General features: G+C 37.2%; 1 protein-coding gene across 1 annotated transcript in view; it reads left to right on the top strand.

Annotated features, from left to right (window-relative positions):
* The first annotated feature begins 23,932 nt into the window (after positions 1 to 23,932).
* Positions 23,933 to 24,692, top strand: part of LOC145994082 (uncharacterized) — a 184,427-nt gene continuing 183,667 nt past the window's right edge. Inside the window, exon 1 of the mRNA XM_083130167.1 lies at positions 23,933 to 24,081. Within this exon, the coding sequence (XP_082986293.1) occupies positions 24,028 to 24,081 (54 nt within the window). The 5' untranslated portion in view covers positions 23,933 to 24,027. The remainder of the gene's footprint in view (positions 24,082 to 24,692) is intronic.

Raw genomic sequence — 24,692 nt, 5'->3', positions numbered from 1 at the left:
GACCCTCTCAATAATCCGGCACTTCCGCGAATCCGGCACCCATATGTGCAAGGAATGGCCGGATTAGAGTGAGTCTAGTGTATATAAATGATTGATTTGGTTAATTTTACTTTGCTTTTCTGACACTTTTTGGCTAATCGTGAAGATGAAGATGAAAATGAGTAATGTGAAATTGATGAGAGGACCATCATAAAGAACACACACGCCCAGTCCGGGATTCGAACCCAGAACCCCTGGCATCGTAATGCACCTTGTTAACCACTGCACAGCAAATAGAAACAGAAAATGCTTGATAAGTTATTTGCTTCTCCATAACTCATGATTATATTATAAGTATTATTCGCTGTATGACTAGGGATTAATTATATTTGTATGTCTAGCCAACCTAGACACCTAAGCAGCAGCAGCTTCCGCATTTGCAGGTGGAGGCTAAATGAAGAAAAATCACAGAAAGTCAGAAAGATATACAAATTTTGTAACATAATACTTATAGAGCATTCAGACGGCTGTAAAAACAATTGCTACATACCTAGTTTCCTTCCTTTATTGAAACGTTGTTTATTCTTTATTATACGTGAGATCAACCACCCTGGTAGTCGAACCCAGGATCTTGTGTGCTAGTCAGACTCTCTTTTAGAATGCCAATATGTTGGATATTTGGTCGATCAGTCTATCTTGATCCATTGTTTCCAGAGGAAGACAATCTGGCAGCTTCTCATTCGACATTTTACTCGCGATGTAGGAAAACAAGATCACAAACACTTCGTGATGCTATCTTCTCGCGTTCATAGAAGTTTACACCGCTCGGACCACAAATCCTACTTCAAACTATCTGACAGATATCAACTGTCCACCAAATCAACAGATGAACCGACCGCTTTGATGTTTCTCCGAATTTTCAGAAAGTGGCCTTTCCCTCCTTGCAGGGCAGGTCATTAGCAGGAGGGTTGAGTGCATGTGAGAAGAACCGCTATGTTATTCATTTCCGCGCCGAAAAAGGAACAAGCAATATAATTCTGTTCTTGGAATTTGAAACGCATGGGGATATCTTTTCTAAACCATAAAATAATTAACCCAGAAAGTTCTAGCCACCCGTAGCTAAATCTTCCTGTTTGTGTCGTCTTTTCGGTGCTCATGGTGCCAGTGCAGGGCCAGATGAAGAGAAAGTGCGGGTTTAAAGGGGGGGATCCTGGATCTGGTGTACAGCAGGGAGAAAAAGTGCATTTTCAATAGGTCTCAGACTTCCCTGACCGGGGCGGACCACAAAACCATTAACTGCATCCCCTCCCAATACATCTGTTTGTGTTCAACAAGCAAGAAACAGGGAAATAGGAAAGAAATGCCTTGCTTGGGTTCGTGCTACTGAAAATTGAAGAAGTGTTTCAAACTGCAAGCAAAATTTACTGAAGGATTATTTTGCAATATTTGTCATCAAAGTAAAATTTCCAGCAACTACAGAACAGTTTCGTGGGGCCACGTGAACGTTTGCCGGGGCCAGTGCCCCCGCGTGCTCCCCCTTAACGACGTCCGTGCTTTTTTTGTTCCCACCACGATAAGAAAGCGAAGGTTTATCTATGGTTTCCATACATTAACGCAGAAATGAATAAGCTAAATTTTGTTGTAACTCGTTGTTATGCAGGTTTACTGGTTAATTTTTCATTACAGTCCACTCTCTTGTGTTAAGCTCTTTAATTATCCGGAAAATTTAAACATTCAAAGAAACTTGCATGCTACTATAAAGTTATTTTGAAATTTCATATTTTCCCATGACACCGTAATCATGTTGAAAGATCAGAAAACAAAGTACTATCAGCTATTGACGAGAGAAACAACCCAGTTGCCATTGCACTGCACGGATCTTTTGCTGAGGGTTAAGAAACGGGCAAACTTTTCATCATATGTTTAAAATAAATATTTTAAAATCTCCAAATTGTATCTGTGGTAATTCAAGATGTAATGCTCATCAAATTATTTTGGAAGGTCTTATGCATGGAGACAAACGAAAGATTTTGTACAAAACATTATCAAAAGTTAATGTGCCTTTTCCAATAAATTTGACTTCAATATTGCACGCACCAGATATAAGTATTGGATACATTATACTTGCTTTTTTGAGACAAGCTAATATGAAATAGTAATATTTATATGAATGAGTGAATGTAGTTATATGTAAAAAAGTTATTTAAGAATATATTGAACTTTACGTGTAGAAATTTATACAAAAATGTGTTTCTTTAGGTATTCAAAATGTATGCTCGTAATAAACAGCTAAATGTAAAGCTGTAAGTTCATTAAAATTTATTGATGATGATCAACTATTGACGACACATTACGTCGGTTTCCGTATGAGGATGAGCTTCAAATCGTGAATACAGGTAGGCCTCAACCATAACTTTCACAACTTAAAATTCAGGATAAAATAAGCATGAAATTCATGAAATCCTCTTCCTACTGTTGATCTTTAAATGATTGTTGTTCTTTTAGTAATTATTTACATTATATGTAGGGCATTTTTAATCACATCGTTACTTTACTTCAAAATCCAAAAACAGTGAACGAGAAAGACTCCCAGCAAAGTTTCCTGCATTACAACACTATGGCAATGAAAAATTAAAGGTTCATGAAAAGGTTTTTACAACTGTAATGCTGTAGGCCAGCAGCGCAAACATCCTACTTGAATCGAGTGCATGTTTCTCCTTATCTTACAAAGTTACTCTAGCAATAAATATTGAAGGTAAAACATATATTGTTTATAAACAATTATTTTTCCCTTGACGTGTACAGTAGCACCTGAGATTGAACGAGGCGGTCATAATTTTCCTTGATGTTTTCTTCTTGCAGGATCATTCTCTCATGACTCTGAAAGAAAAACTTTAAATTATTTTTCACGCATATTTTAGTGAACAATGTAAACTGAAAGAGAAACACTCTAATCGCGCACATAGGATTCTGGTTTAAAGTTATCTATGATCCTGTGTTTGTAATTGCAAGCAAAACTTCGTAATTTCTAGCCAAATTACATAACGTTCAGTGCTCAGAATCGTATGCTACGTCATGGTTACGAATTTTCGAAACGTAAAATTTGGTCACAAATAATGCAAAATGGAATTCAATTTGGGTGATTCAATTCTTGCAAGTACAAAATATATGTGTAAACTAAGAAATAATGTTACTCTAGAATATAATTGTAACATGTTTTTGAATCCTTAATCAATATTCAATGGGACTACATTTTTCTACGTGCAAACTGTTTAACTTCTCAAGCGGTACATGTTTTACATGTGTTACATTACATTACATTGTACTATACAAAGTACTACAAAACTTACCTGTGTAAGCTGCACTCCTTGTTCCTGGATAGCTGCATAATTTGGCGCAGATCTCTGCTCTGATCCTTTTTTTAATTTTTTTTTCTAATATTTTTTTCGTGCTACCACGGAACTGGAGTTCCATTCTCTGATGTTCTTCAATGTTCCCTCCCTGACTCGTTCCCTCTCCAAGACCTAAGTGCCTCCTGGGCCCTTTCAGGTTCCCCTTGGCCCCTCTGAGGCCCTTTCAGAGTCCTTTCAACCCACAATCTCCCCTAGGGGGAAAACCAACACTGCAGAGAAGATCCTGGACAATGGGGTAGCCCAGGTCGGAGGGGGACGTGGGGACCTCCATGCCTTCCGCCCTCCTTCCCTCCTAATCCCCCCTCCACGTGGGAATGAGTCCCCCCGAGTTCCCTGGTGACGTGCAAGAGAGGCGCGCGCGGTACCCAATACTCCGTAGTGAGCGCCGAAAGGGACAAGAGAGGCCCACGCACGCACACATAGACACACACACAGATACGCATACACACACTCGCACATATACACCAAAAAATAAAAAATAAACTATGAGCTACCATGAACTAAGAGGGGACTTGGAGGGTGAACTACTATGGTATCGGCCACCGAAAAGCAGCCGAGAAGAACTATTACTCTATACGGGGTCTCCAGCCGCCTCTAGGCAGCCGGAGACCACCCTTACATACTATGTGGTCTCCAGCCACTTCTAAGCAGCCGGAGACCCCCTTACACGCTAATGGGGTCTCCAGCCACCAATAAGCAGCCGGAGACCCCCTTACTCACTAAAGTAAGCACAAAAACCCATATCCTATCTCAGAAATAGCGGTAGCACAGAAACTCTCTGGTGTGTGGAGATAGTTTTAGTGTAACAGCATGTTTAGACCCAGCCTCTTCGCCATTCCACTTGTCTCTTGATGCCAGTGCTCATCCCTCACCAAGAAGAGAGGCTGGGGACTGGCATGGACGTCTACAGGAAGGGAAAACCTAAGCCATGGACTGACATTAGAATGGTTTCGAAAGCCTAAAGTCCTAAGTTTGAAAGAAAATAAAGGTTTGGACATTCATTTGTTTTCATAATCATCCATTTCTTTTTATCATCTGTGCATAGCATGTACTAATGCTTTGTAAACAAACATGGCATATTTACTAAACACAATTAACAATTTCGACTTATTATTTGAAATTCATTTCACAATCCTTTCTTTCGAGTCACTTATCGCAAGTAACCAAAGTATCAAAAACCCTGTAGACGCCTATGCCAGAACCTCCTGATCACAGGGAAGAAGGATAAATGCAGGAAATTGAAATTGATAATCTTGCCTTGATGACGGTTGATGAGTACTATCAACAACTACTTAAACTACAAACTATCTTTGTTCTATCCGAAACTTTCACATAACCTACAACTTATATAAACCTATCATAACCAACACTTTCCTCTTAATTCTACCTGAAATACTAATTTATTATCATTTCCTCAGAACCTCTTCAGTACTTCTTTTTCTTAATTATTTCGAACCTGCCCTCTAATCCTAGGACTTTCCTATGTATTATACGTACTTCCTCATTCTATATCTCAGATGTCTCTTAATTCTAGCTGAAATATTGTTATCATTTCCTCAGAACCTCTTCAGTACTTATTTTTTCTTAATTATTTCGAACGTGCCCTCTAATCCTAGGACTTCCCTATGTATTATACGTACTTCCTCATTCTATATCTCCGATGTCTCTTAATTCTAGCTGAAATATTGTTATCATTTCCTCAGAACCTCTTCAGTACTTATTTTTTCTTAATTATTTCGAACCTGCCCTCTAATCCTAGGACTTCCCTATGTATTATACGTACTTCCTCATTCTATATCTCCATTGTCTCTTAATTCTAGCTGAAATATTGTTATCATTTCCTCAGAACCTCTTCAGTACTTATTTTTTCTTAATTATTTCGAACCTGCCCTCTAATCCTAGGACATCCCTATGTATTATACGTACTTCCTCATTCTATATCTCCATTGTCTCTTAATTCTAGCTGAAATATTGTTATCATTTCCTCAGAACCTCTTCAGTACTTATTTTTTCTTAATTATTTCGAACCTGCCCTCTAATCCTAGGACTTCCCTATGTATTATACGTACTTCCTCATTCTATATCTCCGATGTCTCTTAATTCTAGCTGAAATATTGTTATCATTTCCTCAGAACCTCTTCAGTACTTATTTTTTCTTAATTATTTCGAACCTGCCCTCTAATCCTAGGACTTTCCTATATATTATACGTACTTCCTCATTCTATATCTCCATTGTCTCTTAATTCTAGCTGAAATATTGTTATCATTTCCTCAGAACCTCTTCAGTACTTATTTTTTCTAAATTATTTCGAACCTGCCCTCTAATCCTAGGACTTCCCTATGTATTATACGTACTTCCTCATTCTATATCTCCGTTGTCTCTTAATTCTAGCTGAAATATTATTATCATTACCTCAGAACGTTTCTTCCTACTGCTCACAGAACTGCTTATTGCATTCCTTATAATACATATCATGAAGAAATCTCCATATTATATTCCAACAGTAACCTTCGCTTCAGTTACCACATTACATCTACACTAATCCTTAAAGTTAAATGTTTGAAAGTTATCTAGAGGTATTTGGATTGAAGTAAGTGAAGATGTTAACCAATTGTATGTGAAAGAGTTCAAATGTTGAATAATGCTGGATATTGTGCAAGGTGTGACATAATGAAACAACAAGTGTTGGATTTGAAACATGGACATTCCACAGAGAGTTTAATCCAGAGGAACGTTGTGAACATGGCAACAATAGGCAAAGAAGGAACGCAGAAGCAGCCGATCCCCTTTTCTGAGATACTATGAAGAGAGTGGTAGAGTGGTAACTTAGAATACCAAGAAGTACGGATCCTAGGTTCGAATATCTGCATGGACATTTCTTCATTGACCATCCACCCTTGTCGTTGCGATTATTGTAGAGATTTATAAAAACGCCTCAGAATAATGTAGATCCACAAAGAAAGTGGCACACATGTTCTGATCCAGTATTAGTAGGGACCTTGCTTTTTCGCGATAGAAACGAAAAATGTTAATTGTTGCAAAAATTGTTTGTATATGTGCAGTGGCATGATCTGAATAAATTTTTCATCCATTCGAAATTTTGAAATAACGAGAATTTGGCATAAAATTAGAATCATGGCCTTTTTAACGAATTTCAACACATTTTGTGCTTAATAAAGGAAGAATACCGCGAAAATCCAATATTATTGTGTTTTAGGCTTGAAACGTAAAATTACAATCAATATATACGCATGTTTTTGAAACTTTTATCCTCCGGAAAAACACTAGTGCATGGAATAATTGCAGTAGCTACGTGAAGCCGCGTGCAAATGGATGTTTTACACTATGTTTCGCCCTCTATGGGAACGTTGTGCATCGCCGAGCATAGTAGCGGAAATTCAAAGTTCAAAGGGAAGGGCGAGTGTGCTCCTACCATCATAACATCGATATTTGTGGAGCAAGAAATATTCTACGTCATCGAACGAAGAGATGCCGTTCCCGCGGTGATCGAGTGCGCACCTGCCGTTACTCAAAAGCCGTAACACCGTTATTTGTCGTACGAGAAATAATGGAAGAAAACTTCATCAAAAATCCTTCCCAACCTACAAATTAAAATACCGGTTTAAAAAGCACAATGAAGGTACAGTTCTATCTTTGCAAAACGGACTTCTCCGATGGCATGGTGGTAACGTCGTCGCCTTGTAATCATGTAGTCCAGGCTTCACTTGAAGGTGGAGCCACATAGAGATTCGGACCCCACTTTAAACTTTACTTCAGTCCCGATTAGACATACTGCATAAAGTGTACTTAAAAAAACACTAACACAATTTTTTTCAGAAAAATGTGCTAAATTTAAAACGCGAATTTTGGGGGGAAATATCACCGAAAACTAAAGAAATATAACTTTTAGGAAAAAGTTATTACCGAAAGATCAAGGTCCCTATATGGAATGGACGTTTCATCAGTTTACCATTCATCCTCATTGTCGCGATTAATGTAGAGAGCTGTAAAATAGACAAAATAATGAATTTGAAATGCAAGAAGATGATGTAACGGAGGATTGAAGTAATAGGATGGAAGAGAGAGTGGATGAGAACAGGTGATAAATGAGAGTAAGAAGATCATAAGCAACAGAATGAAAGAAATGGTATGAAGGTGACAAACAAATAAATAAAATACTTTCCCCTTATATTTGATGCGCCTAGAGGCCACATCAGGAAACCCTGGATCCTGAAATCTATTGATTGGTCCAGTGGTAATGTCACGGAGCTATTAGCATCTGCTCCAAGAAGAAAAGGGTTCTCGTGTTGAATCCTGAGTAAGCATGGATGTTCCATTTATGAGTTCTATTAACGTTCACTTCATCACACCGTCCGTAATTATCACAGTGCGCTACAAAGTCTGGGGTTCAGGGTTTGAACCCGGTCTGGGCATGGGTGTTATTTGTGTGTGCCCCTTCAACAATTTCATAATATCATAACTCATCCTGCTGACGCCCGTGACCTAGTGATTATCACACTGGGCTACGACGCCAAGGGTCCCTAGTTCGAATCCGTGCCTTGGCATGGGTGTTTTTTGTTTATCAATTTCATCATGTTATCACTCATCTTTATCTTCATCTTCTAGATTAGCCAAAAGTGACAGGAAAGCGAAGTATATTATACCAAAGCAATCAATCATCCCTCATCCTCATTGTCGCTACTAGCCAAATGTGCAGAAAAGCTACGATAGATAAGAATCAAATAAATTCATCACTCAATCTCATCGTCGCTGTTAGCATAGTACGACAGTAACGAAAAAAATCAGAAAAATGAAATAAAATGATGAGAATGACTGAATAGATGCAGCATGACAACAACCCGCACATTCGTCTAACCAATGAGGAACTATTCTATGAAGTAGGCAATTGGAGAAAGTGTGAAAGAACAGGGACTGGAGTCCAGTGGCTCGTGGTGGTTCACATTCAGTAGCCAGTTGCTTTTGAGAATCTATGTCCTGGGTTCGAATCCTACGTAAGTCATGAACATTGAGTTTGTTCCCCATCTATTTCGTTAACTTTCATTTCATCCTCATCGTTCTTGATTAACCTAGGCAGGTAAAAACGACTTTAAATAACTAAAAGAAAAAATCAAGAAAAGAACAAAAAAAACTGCCCTGTCGGTGAACAAAAGTGTTGAATGAGAGATCTACGGCGAGATACCGTGTTCGAATATCAGCATGGGCACGGGTGTTTCTTTGTAAGGGTTCATTCACAAGTTTCACGTAGACAACGCTGTCGCCTTGTAATCAAGGAGTTCCGAGTTCGTTACCTGGAGGAGGCACAAGTATTGAGGATACCATATAAAATGGTAGGTCCAGTCCAATTAGCCTATCTGTGCGTAAAAGTATACTAAACACAATAATTCAATCAATCAGTACACCATTTCCCCTATCGCAAGTACTCCTAGCATAGTACAGAATACCCTACTGTCTCTGTCACTTTAAATGATAATATTAATATGCCCTCACCTAGCAGTGTAAACTGACTTTAAACATCTGTGTCTATGTTATTCAAAATGTTCTTGAGAAGAAATGTGGAACACATTGATACCTTACGTAGATACATAGGGGCTATTAGTAACTTGAGGGTCTCCGTAATAGTATAGCGATAACTTCATCGAATTGTAATCGAGGATTCCCGGGTTTGAAATCCAGTGGAGGTACATTGTTGTTCGGATTACACTTTTTAGGTCCAGTCCCGATTTACCATTCTGTGCATAAAGTGGACTTAAAGTATGAAATCAAACACTCAAAAATATTGGTAGCTTGAAAGTTATTTCGAAGATTTTGTAAAAAACTTTGCAAAAGGTCAAAGGAAAGTTTGTAGAATGCTAACCGAAACTAATTTGAAAGTTTATGAAAATGGGAAGTTGAGAGATGTACTTCTAAAGTATTGATATATTGTACTGGAATAAGATATGTAAATACGAGAAAAAAAATAGGTTTAATGCAAGAACTTTCTGCTTCTAGGTGTCGTTAGAGTATAATATAATCATAATGTAAGATAATGGTCGGAAATGCCCTTTGCATTGCTATTAGATGTGTTTGAAGAAAATGAAGAATTGAAATGTCGGAAGAAATTATGATCTAAGATATATTTCTTACAAAGGAAATGTTAATAACTTTCAATTTGTGTTTATCATGTTCAGTATAATGATTGTGAGTTTACAAGTTTGTAGGAATAGAAATGTGTGAATAGAAGTTTATAAGATTGTTTTTCCAAGTAAATAAACGTTGATACTATACACACATATGTATAGTGTGAGCAGCATCCTCTTCCCCCCCCCCTTACCCCACCACACACAAAACAAAAAGGAAATTTTGTGTTGTATCTTTCCTGAGAAAGTCCTTTGAGCCTAGGCTTAAAAAATACTGAGTGAATTAATGTACAGTATACAGTCTGCATGAGTGACTGAGTCGAACCAGGCAGGTTCCAATGCTAGTTGAGAGCTTGAGTTCGTAATTTGATTTGTCCCATCTATTGCGCTTTATCATTCGTCCTTGTCCCGATTTACACAGAGAGGTAAAAAAAAAGAAAAGGTTTATTCCTCTTGAAATACATATTGAAACCAATGTTAAAAATTCATATGTAATTCAGATTTTTAAATCCTTTTTTGGGTAATTTGAAGTCATCTATGCAGAGGCAGTTGTAGGGAAGACAAAGTTCCTGTTTGCTGGTATGCAGCCCCACCATCTCCTCGATACGTGGAAATGTTCACCCTCTTTTGTGTTCGTCCTTAACCAGCTTTCCCATTGGCCAATGATATGTGAAAGTCTTCTCATCTGCTCTCCGTTGCCATTTGTGTGATTAATCAGGATACATTGTTCCCAATCTAGACACTTGGAACATTCAATCTCAAGCGAACGTTATAGTGACGACTAGTCACACGTAATAAATGAAAATAATTAACCAAAATCACAAATTTAAGTGAAAAATGTATCTATTATTGTTACACGTCTATTTGATTGTGTATGCTAATACATTTAAACATGTTTTTAATTTGCTGGTTGCTTAATTACTGTCGTGAGAGGAATTGTTTTTTTCTTGTACTATAGGACCACGCACAAAATACGGCAATTTTTACAGTAAGGTCCACTGCATGTTCATTATTGTTGATTATACTGCAGTACATTAGTTTAATTTTATTAGTTGTCTTTAAAACTGCATGCTTCGCTTAATTCGAATATTTTTCCTGTCCCCTTGGAGTTAGAATTTAGAAAAAAAAAATCCTTTGTACTTAGAATGCGACAGATAGTTTCAACTACTTCCAACTGGCTGTTCTGATTGTGGCACCATGAGTCACTGGAGAAACGAAGAGGGAGATCGAGCTGCTTCCAGGCGACAGAGGACCGAGCAGTGTGAAGTGTAGACGAGAGAGTCGTGCGAGTTTCCACGCAACCACTACATCCCCTGCAACCCTTCCCTTACAGCTTATTTCCTAAGGCAACTAAAGAGGGAGAGGGGGCGGCCTCCCCCGCCTCTCACGAACGCCAACAGAGGAGAGCTGTTTACCACCTCAATGACACCCAGCAGCTCCGGAGGAGCCGTTAGAACATGGCTCGTCAAAGGGTGGAAGTATGGAGTTTTCACCAACGACTGCTTCTTCAGCAACCCGCTGGTGCCTACGTCCCTCCCGGCCTGGGTACATCCCCACGGACCATTAACCCCACCGCAGTGCGGTTTCTCCCCCCTCTGTAACCCCCTCCCGCCCAACCCCTTTCCCCAACAGTTGAAGGAACCCTTAGAGAATGAACCCCAGTTTTTCTCCTGACCCAAAGCAGGCTTTAATTCGAGGTGGGAATTATTTGATCTAAGAGCAGTTATCTGTAAATTTTCCCAAATTATGTGTTTTTTTATTTTATTTTTTATCCGGAATCTGAAAGAGAAAACGTGGCCTTAATTATGTTGTTAGAGATACTCGTACTGTAGAAGAAACTAACTTACCTCAGAAGGGGGAAGGGTGGTTGCTACACATGATTTTATCTCTAAAATTCAGGAAACAATTTTGTTATTGAATCACTGCTTTCTTTGTTGTTTACAAGGTGCAATTACACAATAATTACAAAACATTATCATCATTAATAAAGAAAGTAAGAACCAATTGTAGAATGAGCGTTACACACATGTTTTGCCATTCACTAAACCTAAAATAAAACATATTATTGTTGCATCAATGCTTTTATTGTTTATTTACATGCCGCTTTATGTAGTAATTATAATATAATCACAAAAAATACCATCATTACAGGCATGGGTGTCATGTCGAAACAGGGGTATAAGAGATGACCCTTTCTTAATACACCGAAATGTTAAGCTCACTTCCACGTAGTACACCCTGGACTGCATTTTGCAGACTAACAGAGCTCTGGCGTCTGTACCCATGGCCAGTATAATCCTCTATAGGTCTTGTGTCCTGTTAAGTGTGCATAATATCTGAATCGATACTCAATTGTTTGTAAAGTTCTTATTGATAAAATTGGGAGTTCAGCCATCTTAGAAATGGTTATTGTAAGTTTGGTATTAAATCGTTATTTTGTATCCTCGTTTTTATCTTTATACTGCGAAGTGTACCTACGTGTGCGAATCAATTAACCTCTGCGTGTGAATACACGACAGAGATTTACACGACAGAGATTTATACATGGCGACGAGGATTTAGTTAGAAATCGGGGATAAGTATATTTCACTTCTAAGCTTTGTGTCATAGCGTAAATGTATAATGGCTTTAGTAGCTGGTTTTGATAAATATGATCCCCAAGATGGATCGATAGTAGCGTATTTGGAGCGCTTTGATAATTATTGTCAAACACAAGCTATTTCAGAGGACAAGAAAGTTCCTAGAATAATATCTGTCATTGGAAACAATCCATATGAAGTTCTACGTGAATTATTTGCACCTACATTGCCTCATGATAAATCCTATCAGGAAATTGCACAAAGATTAAAATCTTATTATAGTCCATCAAGCAACTATATTGTGCAAAGGTTAAAGCTTAGAAAATGTGTACAAGAAGAAGACGAACAAATAGAAGATTTTGTAAGGAGATTACGAAAGATCGGAGAGCACTAATTAGCGGAATCAGATCTAACACTATTCGTAAGAAACTCATTAGTGACAATGTAATGGAATTTCACAAAGCTTTTGAGGTAGCTAAGCAGATGGAAAAATTAGAATCAGATATGAAGGAGTATTACGTCCAGTCCAATGTAAATTTTGTGAACACTAACCGCGCAAGGGTAAATAAGTGCAAGGGCGATACGCGTTTGAACTCCGGTGCCAATTCTAATCCAAAACAGGATAGCTGGAAATTCCAAAATACTGTGTCAAGTGGATCCAATCTTAGGTTCAGACAAAATCAAACGGATAATGAGTGAAGTAAAAATGAGCGGGAAAGAAAGCAACAATATTTCAAGCATTGCAGATACTGTAAGAAATTCGGTCACGATGTTTCCCAGTGTTTCAAGTTACAGCGCAATAAAGAAACTAATAGTACTAAACCGTATAGCAAGTACATGGCTAACGCTGTACAGGCTGTTGAACCTGTTTCTTCGGATGATATGGACAATGAGGTGTTAGATGTAAATGAATTAAGGGTTGGAATGATTACTATGGAAGTAAATGGAGAAAGTAAATTTATGCAAGAAAGATCGATTGAGTATAGTTTGTCCAACTGTAATGAAAGTTCAGTTTCGTCGCAACCATATCTTAAATCTGACCATTCTTCATTGCCTATGAAAATAGCTCACTGTGATAAAGCTACTAGTAAGTTTGTTTCTTCGTCCGAATATGTAATTGCTCTCAATATTAATGATTCTATGTTGAACTTTGAAATAGATACAGGTTCACAAGTTTCGATTGCAAGTAAAACATTTTGTGACAGTCAACTGCATGGTTTGCAATATCTGGAAGCTGGCTGTGTTTTACGATGTGCTAGCAATATGACTTTGCCGTTAGTAGGAAAGGTTGCTGTAAGAGTTCGTTATGAACATGTAGATAAAATACTAGACTTATATGTAGTTGCATGTGATTTAAAATATCCACTCATGGGAAGGCAATGGATTAAGCATTTATTGCCTGATTGTCACATTAATCTATCTCAACTTAGGCCATCGTTGGAAGTGTATGAAGACAAGACTCGTGTTTCGTCTATGTTAACATCTGACAAGTTGAAATTTGTTCAAGGGCAAACTTTGGTTAAGTCGAAGGATACGTCTAATGCTTCGTCTGTGTTAACAGCTGACAAGTTGAAAATTGTGCATGGGCAAGCCTTGATTAAATCACAGATGGTTAAGTGTGAAAATCTGATTGCATCTTGTGATGTGCAAGGATTAATAAAATTTATTAGGCACGAATATAAAGAGTTATTCGATAATGATTTGTTGCAGCCAATTAAACATTTTACCGCCACGATTCCAATGAAACAAGGCATTACACCAATTTTTAAGAAATTTTATAATGTTCCATATGGTTTACGTGAGAAAGTTAAGTCTGAATTAGACAAATTGATTGAGCAATACATTCTAGAAAAGATTGACTCTAGTGATTGGGCGAGTCCTATGGTCGTTGTGTGTAAGAATGATGGTAATTTGAGGCTTTGCTGCGATTTCAAGAACACTGTGAATAAATATGTTGAAAATGTAACTTATCCATTGCCCAGGATAGACGAAGTGTTTCCAAAAGTTAATGGATGTGATGTATTTGTTACCTTGGATCTCAGAAGTGCTTACCTTCAAATAAAACTTGATGATTAAGCCAAACAATTACTAGTAATGAATACCCCATGGGGATTGGTACAACATACTAGATTGCCATTTGGTATACGGATCGCATCACAAATCTTTCAAAGAACGATTGAAGGCATACTTCAGGGATTAGATTTTGTCATTCCATACCAAGATGACTTACTTATTGTTAGCAAGGGTTTAGAACAAGCAGTTACCAGAACACTTGAAGTTTTAAACCGTTTGAATGAGTACAATATTAAGGTTAATTGGAGCAAGTGTTCATTCTTCAAAAACAAAATTGATTATTTAGGATATACTTTAAGTAAAGAAGGAATACATCCTTCTGAAAAGAAGCTGCATGCATTGATACAATGTCCAAAGCCTTGCAACACCAAACAATTGAAGGCTTTCCTTGGAGGTATTAATTTTTACAGAAGATGTGTGCTTAATCTGTCAGTTATCTTGTCGGATCTTTACAATTTATTGAAGAAAAATGTGCGGTGGCAATGGACAAATGATTGTGAGCGGCAATTTGAGGCAGCTAAACTGGCTTTGCAAAATACCAAGGTCCTTGTTCCATACGACCAGAATAAAGAAGTTATTATACAGTGTGACGCATCTCAAAATGGATTAGGTTCGAAATTATGCCATAAAGTACAAGGGGAATTGCGTACGATTGAATGTATTTCATGTACGTTAAATAAGCATGAGGTTGAGTATCCTATGCATGAAAAGGAAGCTTTATGTATCGTATATGCAGTGAGGAAATTCCAAAAATACGTACAAGGTAGATCGTTTGAACTATGGACAGATTCAATGCCAGCTAAGCAATTGTTAGCTATGGAAAAACCAATTCCTATTATGGCGTCGCCACGCATTCAAAGGTGGTGCTTATTTTTGGCTTCTTTCACATACAAACTAATATGTACTAAAAAGGTTGAACTTGCAGACATGTTATCAAGGTTGCCACTTCCTGACGTACATGATGATGATCCTAGGCAAGAAGAATTTGTGTACCAGGTTACGCTTACGCCGAATACAAAGCAGGCGATTTTGACGTATTTGAAACGAGATGAAATTCTTAAGTTAACGAAATCTTATTGCAAGAATGGATGGTCACAAGATGTGAAAGGGTTCAAAGGAGATGAATTGAAGGAACTGTTGGCGTACAAGAGAAGACAGACAGAATTAAGCATTACGGATGAGTTACTGTATTGGGGTCGGAGACTGGTTGTTCCCAAGGGAGTGCGAAATTACATTATTCAGAGAGCCCATGAAGATCATTGTGGTATTGTAAAAATGAAAGTAATGCTCAGAGAGAGATATTGGTGGCCAGGAATAGATAAGGCTATTGAAGAGTATGTAAATAAATGTGAAGTTTGTGCGGCAGTCAAACCAAATACAAGTGCTAAGAACTATAGTGCATGGACTGAATGCAGACATCCGTGGGAAAGGATGCATATGGATTTTTTTGTGTATAGAAGTATTACTTATATTATAATAGTAGATGCCTACAGCAAATGGGTAGATTGTGATAGAGTTTCGTCTACTTCATTTAAAGAAGTAAAGCGTTATCTAATTAAACATTTTGCTATTTTTGGGCTACCAAAGTGTATTGTGGTAGATAATGGTCCCCCATTCTCATCTTCAGAATTTAAAACATTCTGTGATGAACGTCACGTCAATTTGTACCATTCTCCTGCGTACCATTCTGAAAGCAATGGTCAGGTCGAGCGCTACGTGCAGACAGTGAAAACAAAGCTAGACTGTGCTGTACGGGAGCAATTGAATAAGAATACCCATGTCAACGTTGAAGAATTGTTGCAGAGAGTATTGGTAGCTTTGAGAAGCGAATATAACGCATCAGGTGACAAAACGCCACAGCAAATGATATTTTCCTACATTCTCAGGAATAAATTTGATGCCCAAATGGAAGAAATAATAGATCAAAACTGCGAAAGGGAGAAAGCAGAAGCAGATGAAAAGGTGAACCAAAGAGGCGATTTTGTATGGGTTATGTTACCATTTAAAGACAAGAGGAATGCTATGAGGTATGTCAAGGGAAAAATTATAGCACGGAAAAGCAAAGTTACATGGCTGGTGAATGTTGAAGCTAGAAACCGGGTCGTGCATGAAGATCAGTTAAAATGGATGCAAGACAAGAAAAATAGATATCATTTTGGAAGTCAGAAGGAGGAGGAGGATAATGATGAACGAATTCATGGACCAGATACAGGTCAAGACGGCGGATCAGTTTTCTGCGATGAAGACTTATTCATTACAGGAAAAAGTGGAAGTAATGACAGTGGTTCTGTGGCGCCGGAAGCTTCTACGCCAAATGACAAACCATCTACATCGTACTTGGATGATTCCTGCAGCCAACATCAGCGACAACAGCTGCATCAGTGTAGGAGGTCCTCTCGACAGAGAAAACCGCCTGATAGACTGAAATATAACTGAGTCAAATAAGGAAGAGGGGGAATGTTAAGTGTGCATAATATCTGAATCGATATTCAATTGTTTGTAAAGTTGTTATTGATAAAATTGGGAGTTCAGCCATCTTAGAAATGGTTATTGTAAGTTTGGTATTAAATCGTTATTTTGTATCCTCGTTTTTATCTTTATACTGCGAAGTACCTACGTGTGCGAATCAATTAACCTCTGCGTGTGAATACACGACATGTCCATATCTGTTTCTGATTGTCCCCCAATTCATCATCCTCATCTTCGCAATTAGCAAAAATTGGCAGAAACGGGTGGCAATTTTAATAAATATATTCAGAGTTGAATCATCAAGAAGCAAGAAGTGGTTGGCCTGGCAGCCCACGCCCCCTTCGTTGAAGTTAAGGCTAATCCATCCTAAAGTTAAAACCGAAACTTAACAGGAAATGAATTGTATTTTCATTTGTTACATATGCTGCGTTGGAACAATTTCCTGTTCATAACAGTTCCCTTACGTCTTACACAGTAGCGGCGATTTGGTGCCAAAACTACGGGGGCAAAGGCAGTTTACTTTCTCTGTACAAGGCTGTGCATTAAGAGAACATAGGGGAGCAAGAGTTGGCAAGAAGTGAAAGGCAAATGTCCCCCCACACCCTCCTAATCGCCGCCACTGATCGTACATGTAACGTATACATTTAATGTCGTGTATTTGTGCAATTATATGTAACGCATCTGTACCAAAATTTCATCTGAACAGTCAGTAAGAGTTCCAGAATTGTGGGGGCACCGCATTCGTGCAATGAAAAATCCAAATAAACCATGTACATCTGCATACATATCGGTGACGTGGTGCTACGCACACAAAAGACTTGGAAAAAGAGTGATTTCGCCAATAAACTGTATTGATCACCATTTAATAAAACAATTATGCTTCTACAGGATCGCGACACATTCATGCGACATTAAGGTGTACATCTTTAATCCACAGAAACTAAATTCACTCCTTTGAACTGACGCCTTTTCCCTATAAAAACTGCTATTCTCTTTAAGTGTCTACAATAACAGCTCGGCTTCTCTTTTTCATGTTCAAAAAGACAATTGTAGGAACTCATTGTTGAAAGGCTCCATGTATGTAAACACTGGATGCAATGCCGCTATTGTTTGAATGTAACAATGTTTACCTAACTCCAAGGTGGCAGATCAAAAGAAATAACGGTGATATATTTTCTTTGAAATCTTGATCGGAACATATGGTCCCCGTAAAGGCACATGCACTTCAACTTTCATAGAATTCTACATCAGGACATAATTTGAAATTCTTTCCTTATGTGTGACTTGCACACCAAAGAGCAACACATGAAAGTTTCATGAGAATTATCTAATGTCTGTGTGCAATTTCTTTTTCCTTAATTATTTTATGCATAATGTCACATGCGTTTGGGGGTTAACGGCTGGTTCTCGGGGGGCTTAGCCTCCCTAGCCCCTACTGACTATGCCTATGGACTATGCTAATTTTCTTCTTACCCTGTTTGAATGCACACTAAAAAACAAGTAAGATTTCTTGAATATAAAAAGGAATTCTCACCTACTGCTTGTACAGTACTCCTCTTGCCAGGTGATGTACCCTGCAGTTCCTTCTGAACGATGTTAATGAGAAGCATATACACCACACTTCTTCCGTTTCATTGGCTTCTTAGGAGACGCCGTGAAGTCCAGTATAGTTGTGGAACTTCTGTGTTTCCTCAGGCAGCCTTGTGGAAGCCTCGAAGAGTGCTGAGACTTCTTTCCAGAAGAGAAACGTATTTGCTTGGACTCTTCAGGCCATTCAACAACTCTTTCTGTCAAGAAATGTATATTCTTACTATTTTGCCACATTTATAGGACATATCTAAATTTTTAACTAGTTTAAAATTAAATTGAAGCGATTTGTAATTTTACAAAATGATCTCACATTTCTTAAGCAGCTATATCTATGTAGATTTACAACAGAAACAGCTGTGAACACTTCCTGAATAGGATTTCAGAATTGGAATGTAGATCCACACTAACGCATCTCATAATAATCTCATCTACCTTTCCATTGTTAAGTCTGTGTGCAAGGAAATGGGGTATCTAACACTGAAATTTAGGATCCATAGCTTATATAAATAATAAAACATTTAGTTCAAAATTTGTTAATTTTCACGAGTTTACATTAGGTGTATTTAAACAGACAAAATATCAGTTCCGATCTTCGTTTTATGGTAAATAACTCTTCTTAGTCATCCTAAAAATTCAATCAACGAGAATTTGAATTCCACCTTAGATGTATTAAAATTAACAAATATCGATGCATATGATCTACTAATTTGCATGAACCTCAAGATGTTAACGTTAAATTAAAGGAAAAGTTAATATTTTAAACTACATAATTAACAGTAGGATAAATATCATATCTTGGAATTAATTCATCATTGTTTAGAATTCCATGATCTCAAAAATATAAGACAAATCACCATAATGTAGCGTGTTAATAATTTTACCCTTTGCATTTTGGCTGCCATGTTGGACGCCTTCTTGAATTTCTCAAAATGCTCAAGCAGATCCGAAATCTGCATGGTCTACATTTTGAAAATCATTCATAAAACTGCAAACTTATTCCAGTGCAAAGTTTCCTTGTTTTTTTTCCATTTGGTACCCAAACTAAATTCTGCGTTGAGTTTTGAAAGTATTTACTTATTTTATTTATGACATTTCCAGTACAGGAAATAAATAATAGTAGACTAGTATTAAATATATATATATATATATATAACAGTACCAAGATTAAACAGAGTTCAGTTTCATAATATCATTACTTATATACATTTTTTAAGTTGGTGATAAAAATGAACAAAATCTGATTATAGCTTAGTATTACATTGTAAGATGATTGGTAACGCATGAGGAAATTGGGGGAGAGCCATATTGTGCAATTTTTATGTAAGGGGATATGAATCTCATAAGTCTATTTTTCAGATTTTTTTTCACAGATAGTAGCTAACAAGTGTGAATTTGAGAGACATAGGAATGTAACACACAGTGTCGTTTGCATTGACAAATTTAAGTACTTTTAGCCTGACCATTAACAAAATTTCTGGAAATGTAATAAATCATTGTTTTTAAAGACTATAGTCTTAACTAACGTGGGGGAAGCCAGTCCCCGCCCCCTTCTATAGAAGAGAATTTTTGTAAAGCATCTCCTAGCTAAGATAAATTGCCTACAGGTCCCCTTAGCTGGTAATTTACATTTCCAGCATTAGATGCGTGAAAAATGTATATGCAGTCTTAAAACAGGAAAACGTTTTGCTTGTGTAACACACATCTATGAAGCTTACTTACATAAGTTGTAGTTGCAAATAAAACATTATTTTACTGTGAGTCAAAGGCTATCTTATTTCAATGTCTTTTGAAAACAACCTCTATGGAAATTGTTAACAGGCAAGCATTGTTGTGCTCCAACAATGCATATTGCTAAAATGTTTAAAATCAGGTTAGAAAATGCATGCTGGAATATTAAGTAGAAACTGCACATGTGGTGTTAAATTCACTACTGAAGCAAATTTAACATGAGCACGTGGAGCTCGAGTCCACTCAATAATTTGCCTATTATTATTATTATTATTAATAATATTATTATACTTGTTAACGTGGCGGATTGCATTTTCAAATTTCTGAAGCACATGCCTTCTCTTCAGTGCCTGCCATATTACGAAGACCTACTCGACTAGTCATCTTTTTCCGCTAAAGCAATTTGGCCTTTTCGGGCCTCCCCGATGGCGCAGTGGTAGCGTCGTCGCCTTGTAATCAAGGGGTCCCGGGTTCGATAGCCGGTGGAGGCACAAGTGGTTCGGATCCCACTTTAAACTGTAGGTCCAGTCCCGATTAGCCTTACTGTGCATAAAGTGGACTTTAAACAACAAATCACTCACTCAATTTGGCCTTTAAGTTGTTCAATAATGATCCATAAAATAATTAATCGCTACGCTGTTATAAATATACATAAAAAGTGGATTTAGAGGGATTTTTTCGCGAATTTATAGGAAGTGTAGATATGGGAAATACATTTGCAACATTTGTACTATATTAAGGCGAGAAGTGTTTGGTATATTAAGAAATAAATTTAAGTCACTATGTTTTACATGACAAAGACCATAACCATCATAACCATCCGCAAAGTACAGTTGTAGTAAGGGAAGCGTATAGGTATATACGCCTTGCGTTTCCTTTGACTATATTTTAGTGCGGGTGGCATATTAATACGCTAAGAAGTTGAAAACATAACAATCAGTTATGTGATATTATGCTAGCTGTAGTGAAAATAGAGTAACAGAAAAGGAAGATGAAAACGAAGAAACAGAAGAAAGGGAATATAACAAAAGTTGTCTGCTGTTGTGCAGTGTAGTTCGTGCACAACAGAAAACTGAAATATAGCTCAAAAAACAAATTTGCACAATGCGAACATTGAGTTCCACTTGTTTGAAGTTTTAAGTCCACTTTATGCGCATATAGGCTAATCGAGACTTCTCCGCTCCTTTTCTACTCCTCACCCATCTACCAGCGAGGTTCCTCAGTCTGGGCAGAAAAGCCTGTGTGTCCATCGTCTTTGGGCTGCAGCTGGAGCGAGCGACAGCAATCAACTCTTGACAGTAGCAAACCTAGTCAATTGTACGTACATTGAGCTCATAATTTTATAACGCGCATTATTATTAAACTCTTAAAAAGCAGAGAACTGGATGCAAGTATAAATGAATTGTAGGAAGTTCCTCACTTCCTACATGGAGGAATCGCCCCTGTCAACAACACCTAGCACCTCTGTGGAAGCAAATATTACGACGGAGTGGAAATTTTTAAAATTGTTTCTTCAATCACAAAATGAGATTCTTGCACTTTATTTCATCATGTGCACATAAAGAGTACTTTAACCCTAAAAAATCAACTTCAGAAAAAAGTTTACTTTAGCCCATTTTCCTTGTAGGTCCTCAATTGCGAACTGTTAAAGTTTGAACATTTAATTTTTACATACATAAACAACACTTACCTTCTTGATCTTGTTGGCCAAATTTAGGCTCTGGAAAATTGTAAAAAGCCAATTAATTCTAAATCTGCTTTTCAGGGACATTTTTGTTTTGTATATCATTACTTGTAAGATATGATCTACGGAAACGATTATCACGTGAGCATTGTTGTACTGTTACATTGTCGTAAGCCATGTTAAGGCTCGCGTTGACGAATAAAATAATATTGTATTTACTTTAGTGAATTACAAAATAGAAAAGAAATGGAATGACTGATGTACACAAAAATTATTTAAGAAGTATGGAGAGCGAGAGGAAGAAGAAAAGAGAACTGAACAGAGGGAAACAGCATTATAGGGAAAGAAAGAAGAAATGGAAGAGAAATGAGGAAATCGTAGGAGTGACAAGCAGGGAGAGGCGAAGAAAACGTATGGAGATGGGAGAGAAACAAAAATAAGACAAACTGAACGCAGAGAAGGAAAAAAAGGAAAAGACAGAAAGACGAATGAATGAATGAATAGTAGGGAAAGACAAAGAGAAGAAGGGAGGCAAGTTGTAGAGTGAAAGAGAGAGAAAACAAAAGGTTGACAAGGGGTAAGCAAAGAAAGAAACAGGAGAGACATAGAAAATAATAGAGAGAAACAAAGAGAAGACAAAGGAATACCAGAGAGAGAGAGAGAGAGAGAGAGAGAGAGAGAGAAGGAGAGAGAGAGAGAGAGAAGGAGAGAGAGAGAGAGAAAAAGAAGGAGAGACATAAAAATGGAAATGAGAATACAAAGGAATAGTATAGACAGAAAAGAGATGAAGGTAGGCAAAAGTAGTTGAGTGAAAGGGAGAGAGAAACAAAAGGGTGACAAAGAAAAGCAGAGAAAGAAAATGTGGGGAGAGACAGAAAATAGTAGAGAGAAACAAATAGAAGAGAGGAGAAGAGAAGCAAAAATAGTGGATTGAAAGAGAGAAACAGAAAGTAGACATAGAAGAGCACAGAAAGGGAAGGAAAGAAGCAGAAAGTAGTACAGTGAAAGAGAAGAGAAGAAGAAGGGAAAAGAAAGAAGAAGAGAAGCAAAATATAGTGGAGTGAAAGAGGGAGAGAAACAAAAAGAAGACATAGGAGAAACAGAGAAAGAGAAAAAGGAAGATAGAAACAGAAATATTGAAGAGAAAAGGAGGGGATAATCAAGATCAAGATGATCCCACCACTTTGATAATTTGCATAGACAATTCAGAGGCCTGCACAAGAGACCTGGAGCAGACCCGTTCGCGAGACATCGCTCCTGAAATGCAATGCAACCTGCGCAACATCCTCGCTTGAACACCACCTTGCCTGACCACCTGCCCAGATCGTTCCTGGCAGGTATTTTAAACCCACCGGGTACCCGCAGTCCTACGATACCGTAGTCTCACCGCGCTCTGTTCTTGATTAATTATGAAATCTACCGAAACATATTATGCTTGTACTTTCCATTTCTTCCAGCGTAACTGAGTAATCACGCAGATAACAGTGATCGAAGATTCGATTAAATTAATGAAGAGAGATAGCGAAGAATACATCTATGAAAACCCGAAATCTTTGCTAAGAAGATCTTAAATAAATTCAATAATAAACATAAATATTATCTTAAATTTATTCAAGTAGGAAACCATGTGTAGCTTGCTGTAGATAGCCTATTATAATAAACATTTATATTTGTAATTTACGAAAATTTACAAAATGTTGTAGGGGCGTGGTTTATTTTTGAATAATCAGAAGTATAAATGTTCATTTTTTCACATATCCACCTTGCTCTATTTTGAAAACTGGATGGAAAGAGGTAAACAGTTTAAACTTTCCGCATGCTACAGATTAGATGACTACAAACTGTGCCATTTCACATTACATTACTTGATAGAACTCGTAATATATATTAGATTACGTTAAATAGATTTATCTACAGTGTACAAGTAACAATAATAAATAAAATATTAAATATATCACACATAAATATTCGTAAGAATGACCTATACTATACTGAACAGATGTAACTTTTGTTTAACATTTGTGTGCAAGGGCAAGAATTGACAAACTGAATTGAAATATTTATTGGAAGGGAATAATAATGAACATGATGATATTATATGTATTTTTGTAGGAATGTTACCTCATACACTAAAAAAACATTTCCCCTTAGACAATTTAGTACTTTGGTTATTTAGCACAGGTATGAAATTTTAAAATATACATGAGAAATAAACATGTTGTTGGCAACAGTGCGTTCCTAAATATACGAACGTCATTTAATTATTTAGTGTTCCTCAGCATGGTGAGACATAAAATTGTGTAGTGCTTTTAGCACATATTTACCTCACAATGGAGGTAAAATTATCATTAGGAAGACAGTTTGTCTATAGTGAATGGAAAATGTATTGCAGAAGAATGATACTATACCTGTCATCATGAGTAATCAGGTAAAATATTTAGTAGCCTGCAAATTACACATATGTCATACTTTTTGATCACATTTGGTGTGTTTTAAAGTAACAACATAATCAGTAAAAATATAGAACGTTTAATAGCTTACATTTATAAACTGCACAGTATTGTACGAAACTAATCCTCTTCTCAAAGAGGACATTTCTCAAGGTGAATACGTAAAGGTGGAACCATTCGGAATATTCAACGGTCACTGCTAAACGACGTCATGTGATTGTGTGTGGTTTTCTGAAGGTTAACAATGTTATAGTTTTAATGCTTTGGATCATTGACTTGCTACACATTTTACGTTGAATTAATCTTTGTAATGCCTTCATTGGAAACTATCTTTTCGCGTAAATTTGTGATGAGTCAACCTATTCCACATAGTATCCAATAGACCCATAGGTTCCGGCTTTGAGAGGGCAAAGCACTTCTTGGCCATCTCTAACTATTTCGAAAGAGAAAAGTACTCTTTTTCTCCGCTAAATATCGCTTCGCAGGTAACAAATTTTACTTTAAATGGGTATTCAGAAATATACATATAACAGAAACGTTGAGGTTGCACTCATAGGCGAGAGCACGTTAATTTATTTGGGAGTACCTT

The sequence above is a fragment of the Lepisma saccharinum genome, chromosome 10 (assembly GCF_977018435.1).
Source record: "Lepisma saccharinum chromosome 10, izLepSacc3.1, whole genome shotgun sequence".
Classification (NCBI taxonomy): Eukaryota; Metazoa; Arthropoda; class Insecta; order Zygentoma; family Lepismatidae; genus Lepisma; species Lepisma saccharinum.
The sequence above is the reverse complement of the archived record's forward strand: the minus strand, read 5'-3'. Positions and strand labels throughout refer to the sequence as shown.